At 37.4% G+C, this 25,645-nt stretch overlaps 1 protein-coding gene across 2 annotated transcripts in view; it reads left to right on the forward strand.

The window, feature by feature from the left end:
• The window catches only part of LOC119497756, a 27,653-nt gene extending 2,398 nt beyond the window's left edge, over positions 1 to 25,255 (forward strand). Inside the window, exons 3-30 of one of the 2 annotated variants that reach the window (XM_037786139.1) lie at positions 299 to 346; positions 2,698 to 2,726; positions 3,197 to 3,476; positions 3,726 to 3,769; positions 5,138 to 5,435; positions 5,580 to 5,623; positions 7,173 to 7,452; positions 9,943 to 9,983; positions 10,135 to 10,420; positions 10,795 to 10,838; positions 11,143 to 11,265; positions 11,672 to 11,954; positions 12,656 to 12,684; positions 13,090 to 13,375; positions 14,154 to 14,264; positions 14,792 to 14,835; positions 14,927 to 15,000; positions 15,193 to 15,407; positions 15,534 to 15,787; positions 16,654 to 16,776; positions 16,862 to 17,015; positions 18,036 to 18,065; positions 18,319 to 18,360; positions 18,693 to 18,737; positions 19,708 to 19,751; positions 19,966 to 20,251; positions 23,227 to 23,274; positions 24,033 to 25,255. In XM_037786139.1, coding sequence (XP_037642067.1) covers positions 299 to 346; positions 2,698 to 2,726; positions 3,197 to 3,476; positions 3,726 to 3,769; positions 5,138 to 5,435; positions 5,580 to 5,623; positions 7,173 to 7,452; positions 9,943 to 9,983; positions 10,135 to 10,420; positions 10,795 to 10,838; positions 11,143 to 11,265; positions 11,672 to 11,954; positions 12,656 to 12,684; positions 13,090 to 13,375; positions 14,154 to 14,264; positions 14,792 to 14,835; positions 14,927 to 15,000; positions 15,193 to 15,407; positions 15,534 to 15,787; positions 16,654 to 16,776; positions 16,862 to 17,015; positions 18,036 to 18,065; positions 18,319 to 18,360; positions 18,693 to 18,737; positions 19,708 to 19,751; positions 19,966 to 20,251; positions 23,227 to 23,246 — 3,557 coding nt within the window. In that variant the 3' untranslated portion in view covers positions 23,247 to 23,274; positions 24,033 to 25,255. Of the gene's footprint in view, positions 1 to 298; positions 359 to 2,697; positions 2,727 to 3,196; positions 3,477 to 3,725; positions 3,770 to 5,137; positions 5,436 to 5,579; positions 5,624 to 7,172; positions 7,453 to 9,942; positions 9,984 to 10,134; positions 10,421 to 10,794; positions 10,839 to 11,142; positions 11,266 to 11,671; positions 11,955 to 12,655; positions 12,685 to 13,089; positions 13,376 to 14,153; positions 14,265 to 14,791; positions 14,836 to 14,926; positions 15,001 to 15,192; positions 15,408 to 15,533; positions 15,788 to 16,653; positions 16,777 to 16,861; positions 17,016 to 18,035; positions 18,066 to 18,318; positions 18,361 to 18,692; positions 18,738 to 19,707; positions 19,752 to 19,965; positions 20,252 to 23,226; positions 23,275 to 24,032 lie in introns of both variants that reach the window. The other variant, XM_037786140.1, reaches the window with a different exon arrangement.
• Positions 25,256 to 25,645: the final 390 nt, after the last annotated feature.

Below are 25,645 nucleotides of genomic sequence, written 5' to 3' on the forward strand. Positions count from 1 at the left end.
GCAGTAGTAGTAAACACTAAACCAGTAGTGACAGTAGTAGTAGTAAACACTAAACCAGTAGTAACAGTAGTAGTAGTAAACACTAAACCAGTAGTAACAGTAGTAGTAGTAAACACTAAACCAGTAGTGACAGTAGTAGTAGTAAACACTAAACCAGTAGTGACAGTAGTAGTAGTAAACACTAAACCAGTAGTAACAGTAGTAGTAGTAAACACTAAACCAGTAGTAACAGTAGTAGTAGTAAACATTAGACCTGTCCATCATTAAACTATTTCAATTGTCCCTAAATGTGTTTCAGCTGCGAGACCCTCAGCAGGATCATCTGGTGTAGCTACCATGGCAGAAGGTGGGTACACAGGTAGTATGACGTCTTCTCAGTAAATGCCTTGCACTCTGTTTGTGATCAACAGTGGTGGAAGAAATACTCAGATCTTTTACTTAAGTAAAAGTAGCAATACCACAGCGTGAAAATAGTACTCTGTTACAAGTTAAGTAAAAGTACAAAATCATTAGCATCAAAATGAACTTAAAGTAGCTAAAGTAAAAGTACTCATTATGCAGAATGGCTCATTTCAGAATGATGTGTATTATATTATTGGATTATAATTATTGATGCATTAATGTGTTCATCACTTTAATGTTTCAGCTGGTAAAGGTGGAGCTCATTGTAATTACTTTATATACTGCTGGGTAGCTACATTTATAATAATATATCATAATCTATTAGTTGATTAATATTTTGTATTGATAATCTGAATCTGCAAAGTAACTATTAACTGATGCTGTCAAATAAATGTAGTGCAGTAAAAAGTACCTCTGAGATGTAGTGGAGTAGTATAAGTATAAAGTAGCACAAAATGGTAATACTCAAAGTACACGTATCTCAAACTTGTACTTAAGTACAATACTTGAGTAAATGTACTTAGTTACTTTCCACCAGTGGTGATCAGTCATTGATCAGATTGTCTAGAACCCCAGAATCTGACTATAAAACCTCCTAATTTATCAGTTAGCCTGTCTCAGTCCAAAGTTAAAGATGTGCCTACCAGCACCTCTAAAGCTCACTAATTAACATTTGATGTCTTGTTTGTTTAATTGGTACAAAAAACACAAACTGTGGACAGACTAACCGTTCTCCCATGTTTCCCGTCTTTATGCTAAGCTAAGCTAACTGTCTCCTAGCTTCATGTTTAGCGTACAAACATGAGAGCAGCATTGATCTTCTCATCTCACTCTTGACAAGAAAGCCAATAAAGAGTATTTCTCTAAATGTCATCATAAAAAAAGACGAGAGCTTTACAGAATGTCATTTGGAGAATACGTCATCTCTTAACTATGAGATGTAGACCTTATTCTTTCAGATGAACCTTAAAGGATAACTTCAGTATTTTTCAACCTGGACTCTATTTCATGTTTGTGTGTCTAAGTGACTAATGGGGACACTTTGTGAAATTGGTCCGGTATTGATAAACAAGCTGTAATGTAATCATTTGGGGCAACCTGGTACCGTCATTTACGTCCACTAAAAGGTCTTGTTTTTGCCACGGACAGGCTCAGATTGTTATTATAAGTGTCTGACAACATTATGGAAAGTACCCTTTGGAACAAACAAAACATAACCTAAAGGCAGATTATGACAAGAAATATGTAAACATATCTGTTTTATATTGTACTGTATTATGTAAAAATAGGAAAATAGATCAGCTAGAGTTAACATGTTTTTATCAGATCTTTTATGTTTATGTATATTATAGGGCTGTCAATCGATTAAAATATTTAATCACGATTAATCATATGATTTTCCATAGTTAATCCCAAATTAATCACATTTTTTATTTGTTCAAAATGTACCTTAAAGGGAGATTTATCAAGTATTTAATACTCTTTATCAACATGGGAGTGGGCAAATGTGTTTGCTTTATGCAAATGTATCTATATATTTATTATTGGAAATCAATTAACAACACAAAACAATGACAGATATTGATCCAGAAACCCTCACAGGTACTGCATTTAGCATAAAACAATATGCTCAAATCATAACGTGGCAAACTGCAGCCCAACAGTCAACAACAGCTGTCAGTGTGTCAGTGTGCTGACTTGACTATGACTTGCCCCAAACTGCATGTGATTATCATAAAGTAGGCATGTCTGTAAAGGGGAGACTCGTGGGTATCCATAGAACCCATTTTCATTCACATATCTGGAGGTCAGAGGTCAAGGGACCCCTTTGAAAATGGCTATGCCAGTTTTTCCTCGCTAAAATTTAGCGTATGTTTGGAGCGTTAATTAACCTCCTTCGTGACAAGCTATATGACATGGTTGGTACCAATGGATTTATCAGGTTGTTTAGTTTCATATGATACCAGTATCTTCACTCTAGCTTTAACACTGAACCTGCTACGACCTAAAAATCACAAGTTGCGTTAATGCGCTAAAGAAATTAGTGGCGTTAAAACAAATTTGCGTTAACGTGTTATTATCACTTAACTTTGACAGCCACTAGTATATTACAATAACAAATACATCTAAAATGAACACTGTTGGAAAATCTTTAAGAGGCTCTACATTATATTATTATGTCACTGTTAAGGAGGTTTATCACTTTGGGAGGAAATAATTTGTATCATAAATGTTCATGAAGCCTGATGTTAAATTAATTACTGATAGATTTTTTTCTATTTCTTTTCTCCTCAGAGAAACAGCATCATTCACTGATCCAGAGAGTGAGTAATGACACGTCACTCAACTTTTATTCAGCAGATTAAAAATCATCTGCATCTTGAACATTATTATTGATAATGCAGACAATAAGTCCTATGCATAAATATTATTTACCAATAATGGTAATAACTTGTGTTATATTGACCTCTAGGGGAATATATAGTACATTACTCTTGATCTGTTTTCTAACTTTGACAGAGAGAGAAATTCATAATATTTAGAAAAAAAAAGAAAGAATAAATGAGTGTGTTTCTAACTTTTTTATATTAGAAGAAAAGATGCAACTGGTTAAACAGCCACTCTGTTGTAACATCAAGAGGTTCATTGCAGTTTTTGTAGCACAGTCTTTGAAAGAGTTACACCCAGGAAGTAAAATAAAGTCGTACAAGCAGTTTGTAGAATAATCTGTAATCATCCCAGCTGAGAAGTTTTTGCACTTTTGCCTCATGAACATTTCCTTTGAATTGACCAGGTGAAAACGATGGCGTCTGTTATAGAGCTGCTTTTGGAAACAATGAAAGATTTGAGTGACAAGGAGCTCAGGAGGTTCAAGGATGCCCTGAGACAAACTTACTTTGCTAAACGTTACATCCCGCGGTGGCAGCTGGATATGAAAGACATGCAGGACACAGTGTTTTTAATGGTGCTGACCGACGGCCAACGGTCTGTGGAGAAGACCAAGGAGGTTATAAAGACGATGAAGAGGACTGATCTGGTGCAGAGGTTGTCAGACAGCAGCTCAGGACCCAAAAGTAAGACAATAAAGACAAAAACATTTTAAAATCATAAGTTTATAAGCTTTATCTTCTTGTCTTTATATTCTAAATATTGATTATATTAATGTAGAAAAAAATATTTCAGGAGATGGGCCAAAATACCAGTGGTACATTATATGTAGCTGTAGGTTTGTGTGAAATTCTGTGATGACCTATTTGTATTGTTTTTTTCTTTAAAGTATTGCCTGATGCCAACTCGTTTTTATTTCCTTTCATTCTTCTCAGAAAAACACTCTGTGGATGAACACCTGTCTGCACTGATCCACAAAGTGAGTGATGTTATATCTGTCTGATCATACAGAGTACAGCTTGTATTCAATAAGATGTAGGTTTTAAATCATATCAACATTAATGATGATACATTAAACCAAACTCCTGATTTATATCAAATGTTTCTCACTGAACTGAAGCTGAGATTCATTTGAGCTCAGTAATGTTGCTATTATCAATTCATTGTATTTGAAACAGTTTTTCAAAGACTTAAAGGGACTGGTTGTAACTTTTTACACGTATAAATCTACTGGGTCGGTTTCCAATGCGCGCTCGCATACGCGCGCTCGCATATGCTCGCATGTGGCTGCGCTGTTCAGACTCCCTGTGGACTCCAACACAAACTACACGGAAGCACCAAAACCTCAAAGTTCTATCTAGGGAAGCCCGTCTTGCAAAACAGTGTTGGTGGCGGTCGTAGTACGCGGGATAGACCGTAGCTTTGGTCTCCAGGGCCGGAGTCTCTGCTGTACTCTGCTCCTCTGCTCCTCTGCCTGCCTGCCTTCACTCTGCTCACTCCACCTCACATGCAGGCGCGCTCACTACACACTGCAGAAGAGTTAGTTTAGCTCTGAGAATATCTAGTAAATATCCATTGGACGTTTTTGCAGAAATAACTGCTGCAGCTCCTTCAGACCAACAGAGGTTTTCCGTGTCTTGTGAAGTGACGGGGCTCCGCAGAGAGAAACATTATCGTCTCCGACCAGGTGGCGGTGTCTCCCTCCGGCTGCGGTCGGAGACGATAACGTTTCTCTTCGGGCCTGAAGCAGGAAAAGCCAACACTAGGATCAGCAGTGATTCATGGAGAGACCTTCGTCTGGTCAGCTAACATTACTGCCAAGCAGGTGAAATATAGAGTGTTATTGTGGTTTTAGCTGACGTGTGTCACCTCACAGTTTTGAGTGATGCTCGTTCATGTCTATTTAGAGCGAGCACAAGCGCGAGCCCGACGCTGACTTTCGTTGACTTAACAGCCACAGGTGTCGCTGTTAACAAGCAATTCTGAAAGTTACAAACAGTCCCTTTAAACGAAATGCAAAACATGAAAATGAGAAAGTATCTTCATTGTGCTGCCACCTGTTTGTACAGTTAATTCAACCACAACATCTGATGTTAAGATCAGGTGGCTCATTTCAGTTTTTGGCAGCACAGTGACAGAGTTACAGCCTGGAAATACAATTTAAAAAACATTCAGGTCACAGATATTAAAGAGTAGAAGGAAAAAAGAATCATCCTCTGCTCTAACAAACAGATAATTATCAGTAGCTCAGGTGAAAAACACATCTTGAAACATTCAAATGTCTAAAATAAGGTGCAAAATCTAATAAACATATTTTCCTCTATGAACATATACTTGAATGTTCCAGGTGGCAACAATGAGGGCCGTTAAAGAGCTGCTTTTGGAAACACTCAATGATTTGAGCTCCGAGGAGTTAACGCAATTCAGGTGGTTGCTGCAGTTCACGTTCTTCCAGAGGAACCTTCCACTCACGTCATGGAGTAAACTGCTGGAGTCAACTTGGGCAGACCTGGTGGAGATGATGGTGGGGATGATGATGGAGATGTACGGTCATCAGTCTGTGGAGGTGACTGAGGAGATTTTCATGGACATGAACAGAACTGATCTGGTGCAGAGGCTGTCAGAGATCAGCTCAGGACCCAAAGGTAAGAGAAAGAAGCAGAAACTGTCACATATAATACATATAAACATATAACATATACTAATGAATAAATACACTAACACAAAAACTGAACAATATAAGCTTCACATTAATTCCCATCATTCATTTATATTTCCTTTCTCCTCAGAGAAACACTGTGTGGATGAACATTGGCCTGCACTGACCCAGGAGGTGAGTAATGTCACATCTGTCTGCCTTTAATCTAAAGCTGAAATAATTAATCAATTAGTTGATCAACAGAATCACAACTATTTTGATAATTTGTTGATTGTTATTTTTTCTAGTAAAAATGCTAAATGTTGTTGTGAGGATCTTCTGCTTTTGTATCACAGTAAACTGAATATCTTTGGGTTTGGTCAGACAAAACAAGACATTTGAAGACGTCCCCCTGGACTTAAGGAAATTGTGATGGGTATTTTTTGCCATTTTCTGACATTTTACAGACCAAACTATTTATTGATTAATTTAGAAAGTAAACGGCAGATTCATCAATAATATACATAAAAGTTAACTGAAATGGGAAAGGTTGCTGCATATGAAAGAATGTCATATGGGAACTGTAATAGGGCAGAAAAATACTGGCTTAAGTGGGGAAGGTATATCGCTCTAATAAGAGTAAGGGTAAGGTGGAAGTAAAAGAGTCTTAGGCCTGTCCTGAATACCATATTTGGGGCTTCGAAGCTTCGGTGAGAAATATTCGAAGGTGTTCGAAGCTTCGGGACAGCGCCGCTGTCACACTGCTGTACACACACACACCTCTACACACAACAAACAGTGATAGCCATCTGAGAATAACTAATAATAATTAATGTTGAATATGAATCATGAATAATGTTGTGGGATTATTCCTTATTTCACGGGCTATTTGGGGATTTATACATTATTATTACATACTTAAATAAAAACATTTTTTAAAAATGAAGCAGTCCAATACTGATTTGTTGGTTGATTACCATGGCAACGGTCGAAGCTTCGAAGGATTGGGGTCAGGCCTCATGAATCTCAAGTAGTTTCAGGTGGATTTTATGATTTTAAGCTCTTAAAAGTCTTCATCTGTACTGAGAGTTAATGTATTTATTTATTTATGTAATTTTATTTATTTTTCTTAATTTTATTTCTGTGAAGCCACATTATTGATTTATTGAATTGTTGTTTATCCCTCTTGTTCTTGGGGTTACACGGGGTGGGGAGGGAGCAACAGAGAGGGACATAATATGTATTTGTACATTGGATTGTTGGACACTGATTGTTTTGAACATTGAAATAATTTAAATAATTGTTAGTTGCAGCTCTACTTTAACCACTTCAGCTTTCATTCAATAGATGTAGATTCAACATCATCCTCATCTTGAATGTTATAAATGATGAACAAAACCAAATTCCTAATTTTCATCAGAAGGTTTTTTCAGAACTGAAGCTGCATTCAGTTTGTCTTGTGTTCACATGAGGAACACCTTAAATAGGCAATAAAACAAAAAGTCATGAAATAGTTAACAGAAATAAAATCATTAAATGACTCATCAAGAGGATAAAAGAGAATCACCTTGATGAGAAATGTACACATGTAATCAGATATAGCTATGATATAGCTGATGTACTCAGCACATCCTCATTTCTGAAACACAGACATTGATGAGATGTGACCAGAATAATCTGTAATCATCCCAGCTGAGAAGTTTTTGCACTTTTGCCTCATGAACATTTCCTTTGAATTTGCCAGGTGGAAACGATGGCGTCTGTTATAGAGCTGCTTTTGGAAACACTGAAAGATTTGAGTGTGAAGGAGCGCTGGATGTTCAAGGAGGTTCTGAGTGAAACTGACTTTGCCAGACGTTGCATCCCGTGGTTGCAGCCGACGATGAAAGACATGCAGGACGTAGTGTTTTTAATGGTGCTGACCGACGGCCAACGGTCTGTGGAGAATACCAAGGAGATTTTAAAGACGATGAAGAGGACTGATCTGGTGCAGAGGTTGTCAGACAGCAGCTCAGGACCCACAAGTAAGACAACTAGTCTTTAAGCTATGTCTTCTTCTCTTTACACTATAAATAGTATATATGTATATATAATAATATATATGAAGTATGGAATATATTTTGGAAGAGGGGACATGACTGTTTAGATGGTTTAAAGGTCATATTATAACGTTTTTTTATGTAGATGAATATTATTTTAAAAATAACACATCCACAGAGCTTTTAGAAAGGTGCCGAATTAGGGCTGTCAATCGATTAAAATATTTTATTACGATTAATCACATGATTGTCCATACTTAATCGCAAATTAATCACATTTTTTATTTGTTCAAAATGTACCTTAAAGGGAGATTTGTCAAGTATTTAATACTCTTATCAACATGGGAGTGGGCAAATATGTTTGCTTTATGCAAATGTATGTATATATTTATTATTGTAAATCAATTAACAACACAAAACAATGACAGATATTATCCAGAAACCCTCACAGGTACTGCATTTAGCATAAAACAATATGCTCCAATCATAACATGAAGCCCAACAGGCAACAACAGCTGTCAGTGTGTCAGTGTGCTGACTTGACTATGACTTGCCCCAAACTGCATGTGATTATCATAAAGTGGGCATGTCTGTAAAGGGGAGACTCGTGGGTACCCATAGAACCCATTTACATTCACTGAATCCGCTACAACCTAAAAATCTTAAGTTGCGTTAATGCGTTAAAGAAATTAGTAGCTTTAAAACAAATTTGCGTTAACGCGTTATTGCGTTAACCTTTACAGCCCTATGCCGACTAAAAGTCTGAACTGTGAATTAATCATTTAAAAAATATTGACGGGTCCAAAATGAATGTTTGGTTTATCTCTGTGGAAGATATCTGACATTCAGTTCCCTCTTCTAACAAGGCTTGTGAGCCAATAGTATAACGGCGATGGTGTCACGTGGTATGTCTGTGTTGTCAGAGATCAAGTTGCCAGTTAGTGAGGAAGAAAAACGGATAAATGGCTGAGTTTGACACTCGTGTCTCCATCAGGCTGCAGAATAAGTGAATATTTACTGTGGCAACAAGTGACAACTGAGGCTAGCACATATTAGCTGTCTTGGCTTAATCCTCCCAACAACAACAACAATCTATATAATTACAATTCGGCATACATACAGTCGGTGTCTTGTCATAGTTGGGGCCGTGGTTTAGGGCGGAGTCTCCGTGGGGGAAAACAATCCTTTTCCCCCACCTGGATATGCTCAGAAAGCGTGGTTTTTAATATCATAAATTTACATACTAAAGAGCCATGTCTCATATAGACTCCTTGTCCTCACTCGACAAAGAACGTTACATACAAAAATGAGACAGAATCGGAGTAGATGATTGTCCATATCTTATAAAAGACTGGACAGATGACCTGACTAAATGGCCTGAAGTGTCATTCCAAGATATTTTCTGCTATCTGGTTGAATCGCCTGGTAAGTGACACTATTACATTTACTCAATATATGATGAATTAAACGTACCTTTATAATATCAATACCAACAGCCATATAATGTGATGATGTAATAGACTTGAATATCTGAGTGAACTCCATGCAGGTTCAAGACAGTAGCAGCGCTAATGTTACTCAATGCCATTAGCCTGTTTTGACATGCGACATCACGCAGGGCTTTACACACAGTGCATCCTCAAGACCTACAGGTCCTTGGAAGCTCACAACTTCTTCACCAGTGGCTTTGTGGGGTCGTACTCCATCACAAAATGTCGAGGTCAGACACTGATCTGTTTCATTGTGATGTGAAGCCATCCTGGAGGGTGACAGATACAGTCTGCGTTGGTTCAGGGGGCTCACTGAACCCCCTAGAAATGCATCCATATGTTTTATAATGAGGTAGAACTAATCATTTATTGTAATGATGAATAATATCGACCTTGTTGTGTCTTCTTATTTACAAAATCAGAAACCAACAAGATAAGAATATAGATTTATGGTATTTATATTTACTTATAGCCTAATAACATCGGACACTTTCTGTTCACTCATTTTTAAATATGCACTTCTCTTACGCGATGTAAACAAACCACGTACCTATCAGCTGTACGGTCCAGATCAGACTAGAGACGTAACCACTTAAAAGATGGGGGAGTAGTACTTGCTCTCTTCCGACAGTTGTGTGTTTTAAACAGAAAACACAGGTTTTAGTCTGCGATATTTACTGAAAATGACATAGAATACAGCCAACAGTAGCCTCAGTAAACTATCAGGCTCCTGGTGATCTCCCTCCAGCCTGCTGTCACCTTATTCAGGTGTTTGTAGTGAAATGAGGAGGTGTCGTATCAGATAACTCCTCATTTCAACTTCACCAATCAGCCGTTCCTCATCGGCTGGAATGAGGAATAAATAGAAACCGTTAAGTGTAATTTTGTGTTTTGTAAATTTTAGAAAAGGTAATGTTGCCTGATAACAATGTTTATTGTCAGATGTTAAATCATCACTCATGACTTTTACCACTTTTCTCCTCAGAGAAACACTCAGATGAACACCGACCTGCACTGATCCAGAAAGTGAGTAATGTCACATGTCTGACTTCAGACAACACAGCTTTCATTTAACAGATGCAGGTTAAAAATGTGGTCATCTTTAACATTTTAAATAATGATAAGACCCAAAGTCATGATTTACTTATTTATGTTATGAATGTATTGATTATTTCAGGTCGCAACAATAGCAGCTGTTAGATATCTGCTCTTGGAAACTCTGAAACATTTGAGTTATGAGGAGATCTGGAAATTCAACGAGTTCCTGCAGTCGATTGTTTCACAGAAGAACCTCCCAGACATCTCATTGATGTTCAGTTTCACATCAGACAGAGCAGAAACAGTGGATCAGCTGGTGCAGACCTACGGCCAGCAGTCTGTGGAGTTAACCAGGGAGGTTTTACAGAAAATGAACAAGACTGATCTGATGCAGAGGTTGTCAAAGCCCAGCTCAGGACTCAAAGGTAAGACTGTCACGTCACATAATCACGTGTGTCTCATGAATGTCTAATAAATACATTTTATAATTCATCATGAAAAAGTAAAACTGCTTCAAAATCTGTGTCATCAGCAATGTGAAATATAAAAAGCTGTTGGCAGGATCAATGAATTAATTAAACCAACAACAGTCACACAGAATATTATCAGTTTAATGAGTTCAGTATTTGCTGCACGGCTTTCATGTTGGAAAGCTTTAGATCGTGGAGGTGTTTATGATTTGATGTGAATTTGTTTTATTTCCTTTTAAAGTAACTGAGCCTTATTGAAGTTGATTTTACTCTCCATGTCAAATTAGATTATAATCCTCTGAGTCATTTTAAATGTCTTTTCTCCCCAGAGAAACAGTCTGTGGATGAACATCAACCTGCAGTGTCAGAGCGAGTGAGTCTGACTTTACACATCACAGCTTTCATTCAATAGATGCAGGTTGAAAACCGTCCTCATCTTGAACATTTTAAATGATGATACAAACCAAACCTAGTGTTTTAAATTGGATGGTTCTCAGTGTTAAGGTTGAGCTCTTCAGTAATAATGTTATCCACTGATGTTATGATAGATTTACTGCTCTGCTGCTCTACTACTGAAGATAAGAACAAATATCAAGTTATTTGTATTACCACCGCCAAAGCAGGTTATGTTTGCAGCGTGGTTTGTCTGTTTTTCCATTTGTCTGTTTGTCTGTCAGCACGATTACAGAAAAACTGGCCGGATTTTCATTAAACTTGGTAAACTGTCGTGGTATGGGCCAAAAACTCAGGAAAAGGCATTATCTGCAGAGGTTGTGACTACACCATCGGCGTTGACGGAGGTCTGTGCTGTCTGAGTGTCATTCTAATTTGTAATATTTAGCCATTAAAACGAGTAGAGAAAACACTTTCTTTTAACCACTGTTACAAAAATAAGGATATGTTATGTTAGATCAGGTGGTAGTAATCAGTTTATAAGAATTAAAGGGAAAAGGGAATCATCTTTTGCTTTAATGTTGCTAAAGAAATAAATACACATACAATACTTTGTAAAGAAAACAAGGTAAAACACAATCAATAGAACAGATATTAATGTATCGTCTTGAGTGATCATGCAGAAAAAACAAATCTTATTACATTTACGCTATGTCTAAAACACTGACACTGATGAACGGCAAAGAAATACATCTTTAACTGTCCCAGTTGAGAAATAACACATTTGCTTAACATATCCTTTGAATTTTTCAGGTAACAGAAGCTGTGAAACAGATTGTTTTGAAAACACTGAAGGATTTGAGTAACAAGGAGCTCAGGAAATTCAAGCAGTTGCTGCAGTTCACGTCCTTCAAGAAGAGCCTCCCATACATCCCATTGGATGTACTGTATTTTGCAGACCGTGCAGATGAACTGGTGGATCTGATGGTGAAGACCTGCGGCCAGCAGTCTGTGGAGGTGACCAGGGAGGTTTTAATGGACATGAACAGGACTGATCTGGTAGAGAGGTCGTCAGAGACCAGCTCAGGACTCAAAGGTCAGAGAAAGAAGACAAAAACTGTCACTTTACACAATCGTGTGTTTCTCATAAATGTCTAATGAATAGATTTTATAATTCAAACTTTATTTAATCACCAATGAAAAATATGAAAACATTAAGAGGCAGATAGCAATTCAACATCACCACATTCATTACTCTGACTGCAGGAATCATTGAGTTGAATCCTCATTTTGCAGCAGTGAATTATTTGTATTTTATTTCCTTTAAAAGAAACTGAACTTTATTTAGGAGGAGCAAAATATCAGGTACAATTTACAGTATAATACAGTACATCAAGACCAAATACTTTGACTTCAGATATTACCTTTCACTTGAATCAACACCTCTGTGACACACTATTATAATACAATTATATTATATATAATACACACTATTATAATTTGACAGCATTGTTACTTATATGTTTTGACACAATTTGAGCATCATAATCTCTAAAGGTAGTATTTGTTGCAGGGCTTTTGTATCGGAGTCCTTTAGATTTAATGTTGGTGATATGGTGTCCAACTTCTCTCTCTGATTGATTTTTATGCCAGAGCTGAGCAGATTTTTTGCAATTAATTTTTCATATTGTGTTTTATTAAAAAAAGCAACACAATCTGACTAGAGTTGTTTATAGTCAGTAGTATAAAGTATTTATCAGTCAGTCATGAGTCATTTTCTATTTTCTTTCTTCTCAGAGAAACATCCATCTAAACGGATCCAGAAAGTGAGTAATGTCACATCAGACACACGTCACACTACACAGCTTTCATTTCATTGTTACAGGTTGACCACGATCCTCATGTTGACGGTAAAGGGGTTTAAAAAGTGTTTAAACCAGAAACACCACAACATGTGATGAGAACATGTGATCAGGTGGCTCATTCCTGCTTTTAGTTGCAGAGTGTCAGAGAGAGTTAGAGACGGTCAATAAAACACAATCACTGATAAACAGTTCATAGAATGAAATGAAATGAATCATATGGTGCATCATTGAGCCTAATGTGGTTAATATTAGTTCTTACAATACTTTCATGACTTAAATGCTTAACATGTATGCAAAGAAGTTAATGTGTCATCACTACCGTGGAGATGTGACATAAATGCCCTCTGACTACTTTGAATCCATCAGGAAGGAACCATGACACCAGTTCAGGAGAAGCTTTTGGAAACACTGAAAGATTTAAATGACGGGGAGCTCGAGAAATTCAAGCATGTCCTGCAGTACACTAAAATGGAGAAAAGCCTCCCAATAATCCCAAGACGGAGAATGGAGATGGCAGACAGAGTTGGAATAGGGAAGCTGATGGTGGAGACCTACGGCCAGCAGTCTGTGGAGGTGACCAGAGAGGTTTTTAAGAAGATGAACAGGAGAGATCTGGTAGAGAGGTTGTCAGACATCAGCTCAGGATCCAAAGGTAAGACAAATTCTACAGAAGCCGTCCCATTACACAACATCTTTTTCATAAATGTCTAAAGGCCTTTTCACACCGGGGACGAAATGAAACGAAGATACAGAATATTTGTTGATGATTTTTTGTGTTCAAACCTTTCACACCAAGGCCGACACAAACATTTACATTCTGTGCACTCCATCCATTAAAGGTTTGCACCATCACACAATCATCCATTCATTGTTGTAGTCTTTGTTTTTACTATAATAAACCAACACACTGGAGAAAGGCTCGCTATTCAAAGTGTGCAATACTGCGTAGAAAAGTTACAATGTGGTCGCATTCCCTACGGGTGGCGCCAAAGAAGCATGCTATTGTAGTTTATTACATGGCTTTCTTGATTCTGATGGTCTGTTATTTCTTTATAGCAGACCGTTGCTATCTATAACAGACCGTTGCTATATATAACAGACCGTTGCTATGTATAACAGACCGTTGCTATGTATAACAGACCGTTGCTATGTATAACAGACCGTTACTATGGGTGCAGTTCTGATCTCGGACTCTGGCGGACCGTTTTTAAGTCCCTTATCCCTTATGTAAATGCTGAGCTTCATTGCGTTTGTTTTCATCATTCATAACTGAACTGAACAGTCTAAATGTTTTTTTTATTATGTATGTGTTTATTATGTGTATGTGTTGATGCCTCTCTGTTTAAGCTTTATGTATCCATAGAAAAATAGCAAAAACAACTAAATTATTGGCCGAGATACATGTGACTATCGCTTAGCTGTTGTTTCAGAACAACAACGCTGTTTGTGGTGTGTAGGGCGCGGCGCTGTCCATAGCACTGAAATGGAGCGGAGCAGAGGAGATCAACAGACAGACAGACACAGTTTCTTAGCCCGCTTAAGTGAGTGAGACTACAGAGTGGTGACTGAGTGCAGACAGAGAGCGGCGGCTGCTTCACAACCAAAGTTGTGCATTTCTCAACTACCGACTATCGAATAAAAAATTAATGAATCCAATAATGGTAAAAATGCTAACGATCGACCCCTAGTTCAATGTCCTACTTGATGTGGAAGGCAGGATTTTCTTTCCAGTGGTGGCAAGACACACGCAGCTACTTACTGTTGAACAACTACATTGATACCAGCTGCTAAGAGGCAGGGCTCCCAGGGTTCCATGGCTGCATGGAACACTGCGCCATTATCTGGGAGCAAATACAGACGGCCAAATAGGAAAAATCAGACCTCCACATGGTTTGAATCTGGAGAATTCCTTCGGTTCTGTTCCACACCAGCTCATCACCTTTGCTCTTAAGTTCTTCCACATACCAACTTGCATCCAGAACTTGATATCTACGTACTTCAGCATGCTCTCTGTGATTTTACATATCACAATAATAATTTAAAACAAATTCATGTGTGTCTTCACAAGGGCCTTCAAGAAGCTTGGAGCCTGAGGCTGGTGGAAGCGTTATGGTAATCTCTTACATTCATTCATTTGTTCATTTATGTGTTTTTGCAAAAAGACACATCTCCACTTATTTGTAAAAATGATTGTCCTCTGCAGCGGGACTCCAGTGACTGGACTAAACTTGAACCTGAAGTGAACAGTCCAGATGCAGACGAATCTCTAACTTACAGGTAAAAAATAACGTCCTAAATACTTCTTTTCTTCTTTTGAATGCAATATTACAATAATACTGTTAATGCTACATTTGGTGCCAAATAAAATCAAGGCAGATACTCTCTAAGTTTACATTTATTCTGTCGTGTCCCTTCATGTGTACAGACAAAAAGTAACTCACTTGTTTTCTTTTCCACGACTTACTGTAGCCTACAGTCTGACGCAGGAAACTTTGAATGTGGTGTCTCTGGCTTGCGCTGGGTCTGTAAGCAGAAGGTCAGCTTTAAGTACCAGTTCTGCTCTTGGGAGGAACCTATGGAGAGGATGGAAAGCATCAAATACATGGCTGCAGGTCCCCTAATAGACATCAAAGTCATTGCTGGGAAGTTAGATGAGGTGTACCTGCCACACTGGATCTGCATACGTAAGTGGACATGAAGAAAATCATAAAATACAATGTACTGACTTTTTACATTTCAGACAGCATGTGTACAGACACTGATACAATCCTTTCCTCCTCACTAATTGTGTGTGCTTGTATTTTGTGCAGATGACAACCCTACTCTATTAGACAGGTTTGCAGTCCTACACATAGATGACTGTGGAGATGTTGTGGAAAAAGTGTCTGAAGTCACATCGTCCCATGTCAAGCTGTCTGAACCAGTTTTCTCTCCAAGAGCAGTCCTGATGAAATTCGGCCTTCCAGTGAAAATAAACTGCAACGTGTTAATATACTATAAACCCAACACACCATACCTCATTCTACACGTTTACCTGATCCCACGTGATCCGGCGCTACAACAGGTTACTGAATATCTTACCGTCACAAATGCATAACATACCATTCAAAACTATACCAAAGCTACAACGGAGTATTAGTGCCAGTGTTCAGAAAGAAAACAAAAGTGAAATTGCGAGAATAACATCTCAATATTTTAAAAGTTTTAATGTTACAGGAATAAAGTTGTAGTTGAGGGGAAAAAATATAGAGTAAATATTATGAGAATTAATTCTTAATATTGTATGTTATGACAAAACTTGCCAGGATGTCTGAACTCATCTCAGATGAGGAGGGCTTTCTGAGCATTTAAGGGAAATTGGGTTCTAATGTGCTCCCTGCTAATACTTATTAAGCAGGAGGATGAAATCATTTAGTTTTGGGGGATTAGCTCTCTGCAGAATCCTTGTTGCAGCTCTGATTCATTGAGAACTCCCTTAAACAGCAGAGCCTTTTCTGCCAAATCTCACTGTGTAGTGTAGTTGCTATGGATGGTCAATTCCTTAACGTAAGTGGCTCTGACTGAACTGGCGATAATTGGCGATGACGCCGCAGCGCTGTGTTCTCACAGCACCGGCCTGTGTGTGTAAATCTGATGTGGGTGTGTTAAGAATATTACATCCCTACAGTGTTTAGTTTTTGCTATTGCAGTAGCACTTGCGACAGATAAGTGTATAGGACTTTTTTTCTCGAATGTACAACTTTATTCTCATGATCTTTTCCTCAATGACTGTTCTTGAAATCTCACATTTTATTTTTTCCCAATAGTGACCCTAATACTCTATTATTAAAACACTGTTGCTTCATGAATGTACTTTAAAACACAGATGGCAATGTTTGATACCGTAACATTGAAGCAGCTTTATGCTGATATTGATTATTTTTTTTCCAGACAATGGACAAGAAGAAAGGAGCATTCAAAATAATCAAGAAGCCACGACCAGACAAGTACCTGAAGATGCAACAGGGTTTCAACCTCACAGCAGACATAGACACAGCAGCAATTATCCCAGAGGTACAGTTTCAAGATTTAACTTGACTATCTGATTTTATCAAAAACTAACCTCTCTCTTCTATGTATTTTTTTTTTTTTTTCACAGAAAATAACCCTCCGATATGATAGCCAAGACCCAAATTTCTATGAAGTGTACATAGAGAATCCAGACAGGAACTTCCACCTGACACTCTCACACCTTTACAAAAGGAAGGGGGAACAACAGCGTGAACCAGTGTGGAACTGTGAAATTCGAAAAGGTCAGTGGTTATTAAACTATATTACCTGCACTATATGAAAAACATAATGTATTCTGTCTTGTGCTTCTAGTCTTTTACCATGATTTAATCATTTTACACAATAAATGTCAATAATAAATGAAAGAGAGCCGAATCACAAGTTTATGTCCAAACACTAATGCATACTGGAAATGGACTTGCTGCTCTGTAGGCATAATAATCTGGTTGTAGCCATTTGATTTATGTGTTTACCTGCCTTTTAATATATGATAATGAGGGTAAATTCCAGTTTAATTAATTCAATGAATAGAAACCAACAAAATTGCTCCTGACTGCAAATATGGGTATTGAGACAGACCCACTGGTTAAAAACCAAACACAAAACAAAATACGGCAACCTACCTTGCCTCACAAATGGCACCAGGTGGTTTACTGGCTCTTATAATATAAATATTATTACATTAGAGAAATTGAGAAACCGTTTTATGTACTACCTACCCTTATTTTATTTAGCTATTTAGTATCTTTTTATTTGAGACCCATAGGGGACTTTATTAAAATGATAATGTAAACTTGAAAATGTAATTCCACAATAGCATCATAATTTCCACATACAGTATGTATGTGTTATTTGTAGGGCTGTCAATCGATAAAAACAGTTAATCACATTATTCACATTAATCACATTTTTTTTAGCTTGATTGTCAATATTTAATCGCAAATTAATCGCACATTTTTTTATCTGTTCAAAATGTACCTTAAAGGGAGATTTGTCAAGTATTTAATACTCTTATCAACATGTGAGTGGACAAATATGCTGCTTTGTGAACATGAAAATGCAAATTGGATAATTGCATTTTAATTTTACCCAAATAACACAGACATATGTGGAAAATTGTAATGCTATTGTGGAATCACATTATCATTTTGATAAAGTCCCCTTTGGGCTTCCACAGTTGTTGAACGTTTTGATGTAAATATAATACATAAAACCAGAATATCACCAATCCATATTTTGTTTTGTTCTGTATTTTATTTCAGCTGACTTTCAAAACTCTGGTGAATCTGAAGGTAAGAAAAACATTTAATGAGTATTTACAAGAAATGGATTTCAGTAACAGCATGACTAGTAGAAGAGTAGAACCGAGTCAATTGTAATTTTCTTTGAAATGTTGCCTTGGTTTGTACTTGTGAAACCAAAGAGGCAAGTGGGCTGGCTATTTGGTGTAGTATTCTGGTACTTTGGTTAGCCTGCTGTAGTATTTTTGTCTAGAAGCTAGAACAAATGCATTTATTGTGCAATTGTCATTTTCATGTTGTACAGCTGCAGAATCAACTGGACCATGTGATAGTGCTACAGTAAGAGGTAGGTACGCTGCAAAACATATTAAGGTACTTCAACTTAAAAACATACACGTTTGCATGCTTTCTTAAAATTAAAGTTGACTAAAATGCTGCTAAATATCTTGTGAAAATACATAATTCTTGATTGATTATGGAAATTTGGGACTGCCCATTTATGCCTTTATGTAAATACACCTGTACAGAATCTAGATTTCAATGTTTTAACAATTAGTATATTATTCAAGAATGGTTTTTTTTTTTTTTTTTTTACCGTAATGTCAACATGATATTTTCATTACATTTATTTCCTAAGTGTAAATTGTCATCAAACATTCTGTATGCCTATCTTTGTAGTCAAAAAGACAGGTGGACAATCCTCCATACCTGGTTCAAGTGACAGTGAGTAGTTTTCTATTTTCTGACCATGAATCATCACAGAAGAGCTGTCTGTCAACCAACCATTGATTATTCATTTTATATTCAACTTAATCTAAAAAAGTATGTATTACCTGGCCTGAACATTTGAAACTGTATCCTGGTGTTTTCAGTTGTACTATGTAAATATTGAGCCAAAAAAGTTATGCCTTTGAAGCTCATCTGAGATGACAGAAATTTAGACTTTTTAGACACTAATCCACTGAGTGGTTCAAAAACAGGCAGGCAGTGAGGGGGAAGGTTGGTTCAAAACCAGGAAGAGCAAGTTGAGGACAAATTAAGCGAAGCAAGAGCTGAGAGACAAAGTCTGTATCTAGTCTGTATATTAGTACGGATGCACCGATACCTGATATGATATCGGTGACAACGGGGCAAATCTATTCAATTCAATTCTATGTTTATATACTATATACATTATGTACTGGATTTTAAATTCCTGTTTATGTTTTGACCAATTTGTTGCTGCATTAAAAAGGTTTACACCTACAATTTCTTATTTTATTAATAAATAACAATTCACTAAATTTGTTATGTTATCTATATAATTATTCGTTACATTTTGTATTACAAAGTTAGGAAAGCAATGTTTAGGTCAAGCTTGATGTTTCCTTACACATGAAATAATGATCCCAGTCACTTCCACACAGTGAGGCATACAGTTTATTAATTGAACACTGGTATTGGATCGGTACTCGGTATCGGCCGATACCCAAAGACCAGGTATCGCTGTCGGTATCGAGACTGAAAAAGTTGGATCGGTGCATCCCTAATATATTAGCCAGGTCTTTTTTTCTCCAGCACTCCAGTTATTAAAGAAAGCAGTTTGTTTGCTGTTAGTTGTTAAATTTTTACTTTGCTTTTAGTTCGTCAGATGTTTATAGTCAGATGTTAAAACCATCATTCATGCAACATTTTTTATTTCCTGTCTCCTCAGAGAAACACTCTGTGGAGGAACACCTGTCTGAACTGATGCAGAAGGTGAGTAAAGTCACATCAGTCTGACTTTGCTCAACACAGCTTTCATTTAACACGATGCAGGTTGAAAAGTTGTGATGCAAACCAAACTCCTGATTTAAATTGGATGGTTCTCACATAATTGATGCTGCTTCAGGTGAGCTTTTCAACTATAATATTATCCGCCAATAAAGTAGTCAAATCATGTCCCTTTGTTTTTTCAATTTGAATTCATCAGGAAGCAACAATCACTACGGACAGAGGGAGGCTTTTGAAAATGCTGGAGAACTTGAAACAGGAAGAGTTTGAAGGATTCAAGTGGAACCTGCAGGACAAGCACTTACTTGCAGGCCTCCCATGCATCCCATGCCACCTACTGGAGAAGAGTGACAGGTTTGACCTGGTGAATCTGATGTTGCAGACCTACAGCCAACAGTCTGTGGAGGTGACCAAGAAGGTCTTCAAGGAAATATACAGGAATGATCTGGTGCAGGAGTTGTCAGACACCAGCTCAGGATCCAAAGGTAAGTTGTGGAACAAACAAACTGTTTAGTAGTGGCATATTTATACCATAAATGTTATGCTTAAATTATAAATCAGCAAATTTGAATGCAGGGTAGCTCTGGAATTTCTTTATTTTAAATACATCAAATGATTGTATTATGTAGATGCAGTTATCAGAGGCAAAACTAATGTTTGCTACATAGTCCTCACAGTGAGTAAGCCACTTGGTTAAAGATGTTGTCGATAGTAACAGAGATAAACGCAGAGTAAGCTGATGATGGAAGTAGCTCAGGAGTGAGCCATCTTGCTTTCTACTCATCTCTGTTGAATGTTGCACATGTGCACATTCACGAGAAAATGGAGGTGGTTAAAGACAAACTCTATGAGCTGAAGTGCAAGCGAGCATTTAAATGATCCTGGAAACAGGAGTTTAGTTGGGTGGCGTTAGAGGATGTGAGCAAAACTCCAGATGCATTTACTTAAATAAAGATTAAACATAACAATCAATATTGGTCTTAAATATTATTTGATAACAGCTAATAAGGAAATAAAACAATTTGTATAGGGGCAAGTAAAAATTGACTTTGGGCAAGTAGATTAAAAAAACATCAACGTCGATCCCTGATTTGATGATGGTCAGCGCTGTCGGGTCAGCGCTGTCGGCTCACAGCAAAAAAGTGCCAGGGCCTTTCTGTGTGGAGAATATATACGTTTGTTTTTTCATGTCAAATCAGTCTATAAAAATGATTTTTCCCTGCACTGTGTGAGGCAAATCAGGTTAAAAAATCCCAAACACATACAACCACAACAATTATAAACTATAGTCGCTCTCTGCACACCGGCTCCGCTCTGAATGGCTCTAGAGAGGGCCATTAGCATTTTCACGTCAGCCACCGTAGCTCTCCAACGCGCTTGGCACCCGGGAGAGGCTTCAGTTGGTTGCAATCTCCTCACCTCACCGCTAGATACCTCCAGATCCTACATACTGGACCTTTAACATCTTCTCTTCTTATGCTTTGTGTTACACTATCAAATAGGCAGTAGAAACTTCTTTCAACAGCAAAATAAGTTTTAAAATCCATCCCTGATGCAGCCTGAGAGGGAACAGAAAACACTCTTCTTCCTTCACATCATTATTCTCCGGTCATGTAACGGGACACTATCTGTTACAATCAGTAAGGTTTTGGACCCAAATGCACACACAGACAGCGGAGTTGTAGTGGAACCAAAAGCTTTTATTGCCAAAAGCAGGAATTGTGAATGGGCTGAGGGAATGTCGAGGCTGGAGTTGAGCAGGGCAGGCAGGCGAGAATCCTGGGAACAGGAAACAAACAGTACTTGTCGAGCAAAAGTTCAAAAGACTAGGAACAAAATATCTCAGTAAATATTGCTGAGTGGCCGAGGCGAAACTACCACTTGGGTTGAGTCAACGATTCTGGCGACGAGTGACTGGAGAACCGGGCTATTTGAACTGGAGTTAATGATCTGATTGGAAGCAGCCGTGCATGATTTGATCAGGTGGGTTGATTGCATCAGAGTGCGGGAGAAGCAGAGCCTGTATGGGAGGAGATGCTCACACACACAAACAGCCAGACACGCCCACACTAGACAGACAGGGAATAGACACACTAGGAAGGCTGATGGCCCGGATGGGACCGTAACACATCTGACTGATAAAAAGCCATCACTTTAACAGATACTGTAGATCAGTGGTTCTCAAACTTTTGACATCACGTACCACCTCAGAAAATATTTTACTCTCCAAGTACCACCATTATGACCAGGGGGTGGGCAATTATTTTTCCTGGGGGGCCACATGAGAAACCCAGATTGTTGCCGGGGGCCAAACTAATTCTGTCAGACGTAACCTCTATTTTATCACTAGATTAATTTATAGAAAAACATACTGCACACTTATTTATCAGCATTTATTATACTGAAAATCACTCCAAACAGCATATTATTAAGAAAATTACATTATATGCAGGAGCTTTTGGACCGTACAGGACTGACTGTTTTGGGTAGTAAATGTTTCCATTAACAAAACTTAACAAAACAGAGAATCCTCCAGCATGCTAAAATATAAAAACATGCACTGCAGGTCCAAACACACACAGTACTGTACTGTACTTTGTTATTGTCATCTATAGTGGTTGTTTGCATAAAAACACACAATTCAAATTATTATGATTATTTAAATATTTGCTTTGATTAAAAAGATCTTGGCCAGGAAGAGAGCTAATGTTAGGAAGTTAAACAGCTCATAATTCTCTCTCTATTATCTATTTTATATTGATGTGAAAACATCTGCTTCTAACAACTGGATTTATTCAAGTTTCTCACCAAAACATACATTTTACGAGATTACATTTGAACACATCATGATAACGTTGTTATTTACCTTCGCCCAATAGTAATTTTTCCTGAGCCGACTTTGAACATCTCATAACAATAACTCAATGGCACCTCCGTTAACGTTCGTATCTCCGGTATTTAGCCAGTCAGGACTGTGCTGCCCACCGGCTGCTAACAGCTAACGTTACTAACTCTCCTCCTGCTGATTTCAAAACAGATTTGTTGTTCACAGTGTCTCTTTATCAGGGAAATAATAGGGTGCACTCCCTCAGGTGTAGTAGCGCCACGCTGTTGAGCGCTTTTTTTTTTCTTTTCTTCACCGTGGCTCCGGCACCAAACAAACTGAAACATGATACAAAGTGCGTATGCGTCATTGTGCATGCGTAACTGTGGGAAAGCATCAATACAGAGGAATCGATAGTCAGAGATGCCTCCGCGTACCACTAGAGAGAGCACGCGTACCACCAGCGGTATGTGTACCATAGTTTGAGAACGACTGCTGTAGATGAAACCAGCAATGTTACATATTCCATGTCTGGAAAATCTTTAGCTACGTGCCTACATGTTCTGGTTTATTAGAAACAAAGCAAACGTTTCAGCAGCTTTCACCCTAATTAGAATTTTCATTACTGTGTTGCAGCTGCAGGATCATCAGCTTGAGCATCTGGTGTGAATACGGCAGAGAGAGGTAGGGGCCCAAACCATAATAACATGTAACATAAACATCATTCTGTGATTCTGAAGTCATTTTCTTTGCTGTATGAGTCACTGGGTGAACTTTACACAGTTATTAGCATGTGTCGTCATGTAGATTAGTGTTGATCAGATAAAACACTGCTTGATTTTTAGCAGTGTGAGGGACTCCAGGCGTGGCAGTGACATTCAGTTGGTCCACCACTTTGGATTGCCATGACATTTTGTACAGACAATCATGTTCCCCAGAGGATGAATCGTAATAACTTTGGCGATCCTTTGACTTTCCTCTAGCGCCACCATGAGGTTGACATTTGTTGTATTTTTGGGAAATGTTTCAACAACTGTTGGATGGATTGCCTTGATATTTGGTTCAGACATTCTGTTCCCCCTTCAGGCTGAGTTGTGATCACTTTGGTGATTCCTCAACTCTTCCTATAGCGCCATCATCTGGTCAAAATAATTTCCAATACTTTAGTTTATGACCATAAATACCTGCAAAACAAATGACATTCCCATCAGCCTCAGCTGAACTTTGTGTTTGATGCTAATTATCAAATGTGATCATGCTGAACAGAGATGGTGAACATGGCAGATATTATACCTATTTAGCATTATCATGCCAACATGCAGCCTCACAGAGTCGTTAGTATGACTGTAGAATTAATTTTATTTTTGCAATGAAGCATTTGAATTATATTTTCTGAAAAGCAACTGATAAATTGATTATGATTTTTTTATTTCCTTTCTCAGATAAACTCTGTGGTTGAACACCTGTCTGCACAGATCCAGAAAGTGAACAAAGACACATCTGTCTGAGATGTGAACACAGCTTTTATTCAATACATGCTGGTTGAAAACCGTCCTCACCTTGAACTGAGAAATTACAATACAAAACCAAAATTCATTATTTTTCATCATACAGAACTGAGACTGTATTCAGGTTTGTCTCTTCAGCTTCTTGCATTTTTTCTTCAGTAATGTAACAGTACTGCGATCTCTAGCGCCGAGGAACACAAGAGGAAATGTGACTTTTTATGCCTCTCAGTAGCGAATTTATTCAAATTTGGCACAAACGTCCATTTGGACTCAAGGATGAACTGATTAGATTTTGGTGGTCAAAGGTCACTGAGACCTCACAAAACAAGTTTATGGTCATAACTCAAGAATTAATATGCTAATTATGACAATTTCACACAAATGTCTAACAAGATGAAAGTGGTGACATTTTGGACTGACCTGGATGTAAACTGCAACTTGACTGATTGGCGGAGGCGTACAACCGCGAGGCCGTAATTACTTTATTCATGTCAGTCAAACTGAATTTTTCTGTTTTTAAAACAGAAGTGTGAAATTATTCTGTGGCATGAACACGGACGGTGATTTCCTTTAGCAACAGATCAGATTTTTCTAGCTGCACAGTGTGCGAAAAGAAATATATTAACCAGTTTATAGGATTTAAAGGAGTAAGGGGGATGAAGGGAATCATCTTTTCCTCTGATGATGTTTAAGCAATGCAAGCACACAACAGTATTACATGTCAAAATGGAACAAATGTGTGTATATATATATATATATATATATATGTATAATCTGGTGTACACATTTACAACAGGATGTAAACAGGTGTGAGATCTGGAGGTGAAGAGCTTACAGGCCTACAGGGTGATGTTTCTGGCTTTATTGAGGTAAAAACAATCGTATAATGTCTACTTGCCTCACATTGAGATTCATCTTTTATTATAGTTGAGGATAAATTACATGTTATATATGCCTTTATGTATTTTTTTAAATTCCTGTTTTCTGTTTTATAAAATTGTATTTTGTTATCTTAAAGTGTTTTTATATTTACTGTATATTTTGTCTTGAAACCTTTTTCATGTCTTACATGAAGCACTTTGAATTGCCTTGTTGTTGAGAGGTGCTATGCCAACACATCTGTGTTACATATAAATGTACTGTGTACATTGAATTCACCAGGTTGAGATGTTTTCTATTTTAAATTATTAATATGTGTGGTTCATAGTTTTATTCAAGTGAAGTGGCCTAAAATCAATATATGAAGCAAGAGTAATGGTGTAATGCAAAAAAAAGATCTAGTAGGATGATTATTTTTTATGACTTTATGCTTCTTTGTTTATAAAAAAAAAGATGTGTAACACTTTATAATAACCATCATTTATAAATGGTAAATTGATAGTTAATTAACCTCAGTGAAGTTATTTTACTCTTAACAACGAAATGATAATAATGTTTACTAATTATTACTGATGCTATAATTTGTTATTTTAACAGTTTTAACAATTATAACATTTTATATACTATATATATATATATATATATATATATATGTACAATTCATTGAG

Source organism: Sebastes umbrosus, chromosome 11 (genome assembly GCF_015220745.1).
Source record: "Sebastes umbrosus isolate fSebUmb1 chromosome 11, fSebUmb1.pri, whole genome shotgun sequence".
NCBI classification, from domain to species: domain Eukaryota; kingdom Metazoa; phylum Chordata; class Actinopteri; order Perciformes; family Sebastidae; genus Sebastes; species Sebastes umbrosus.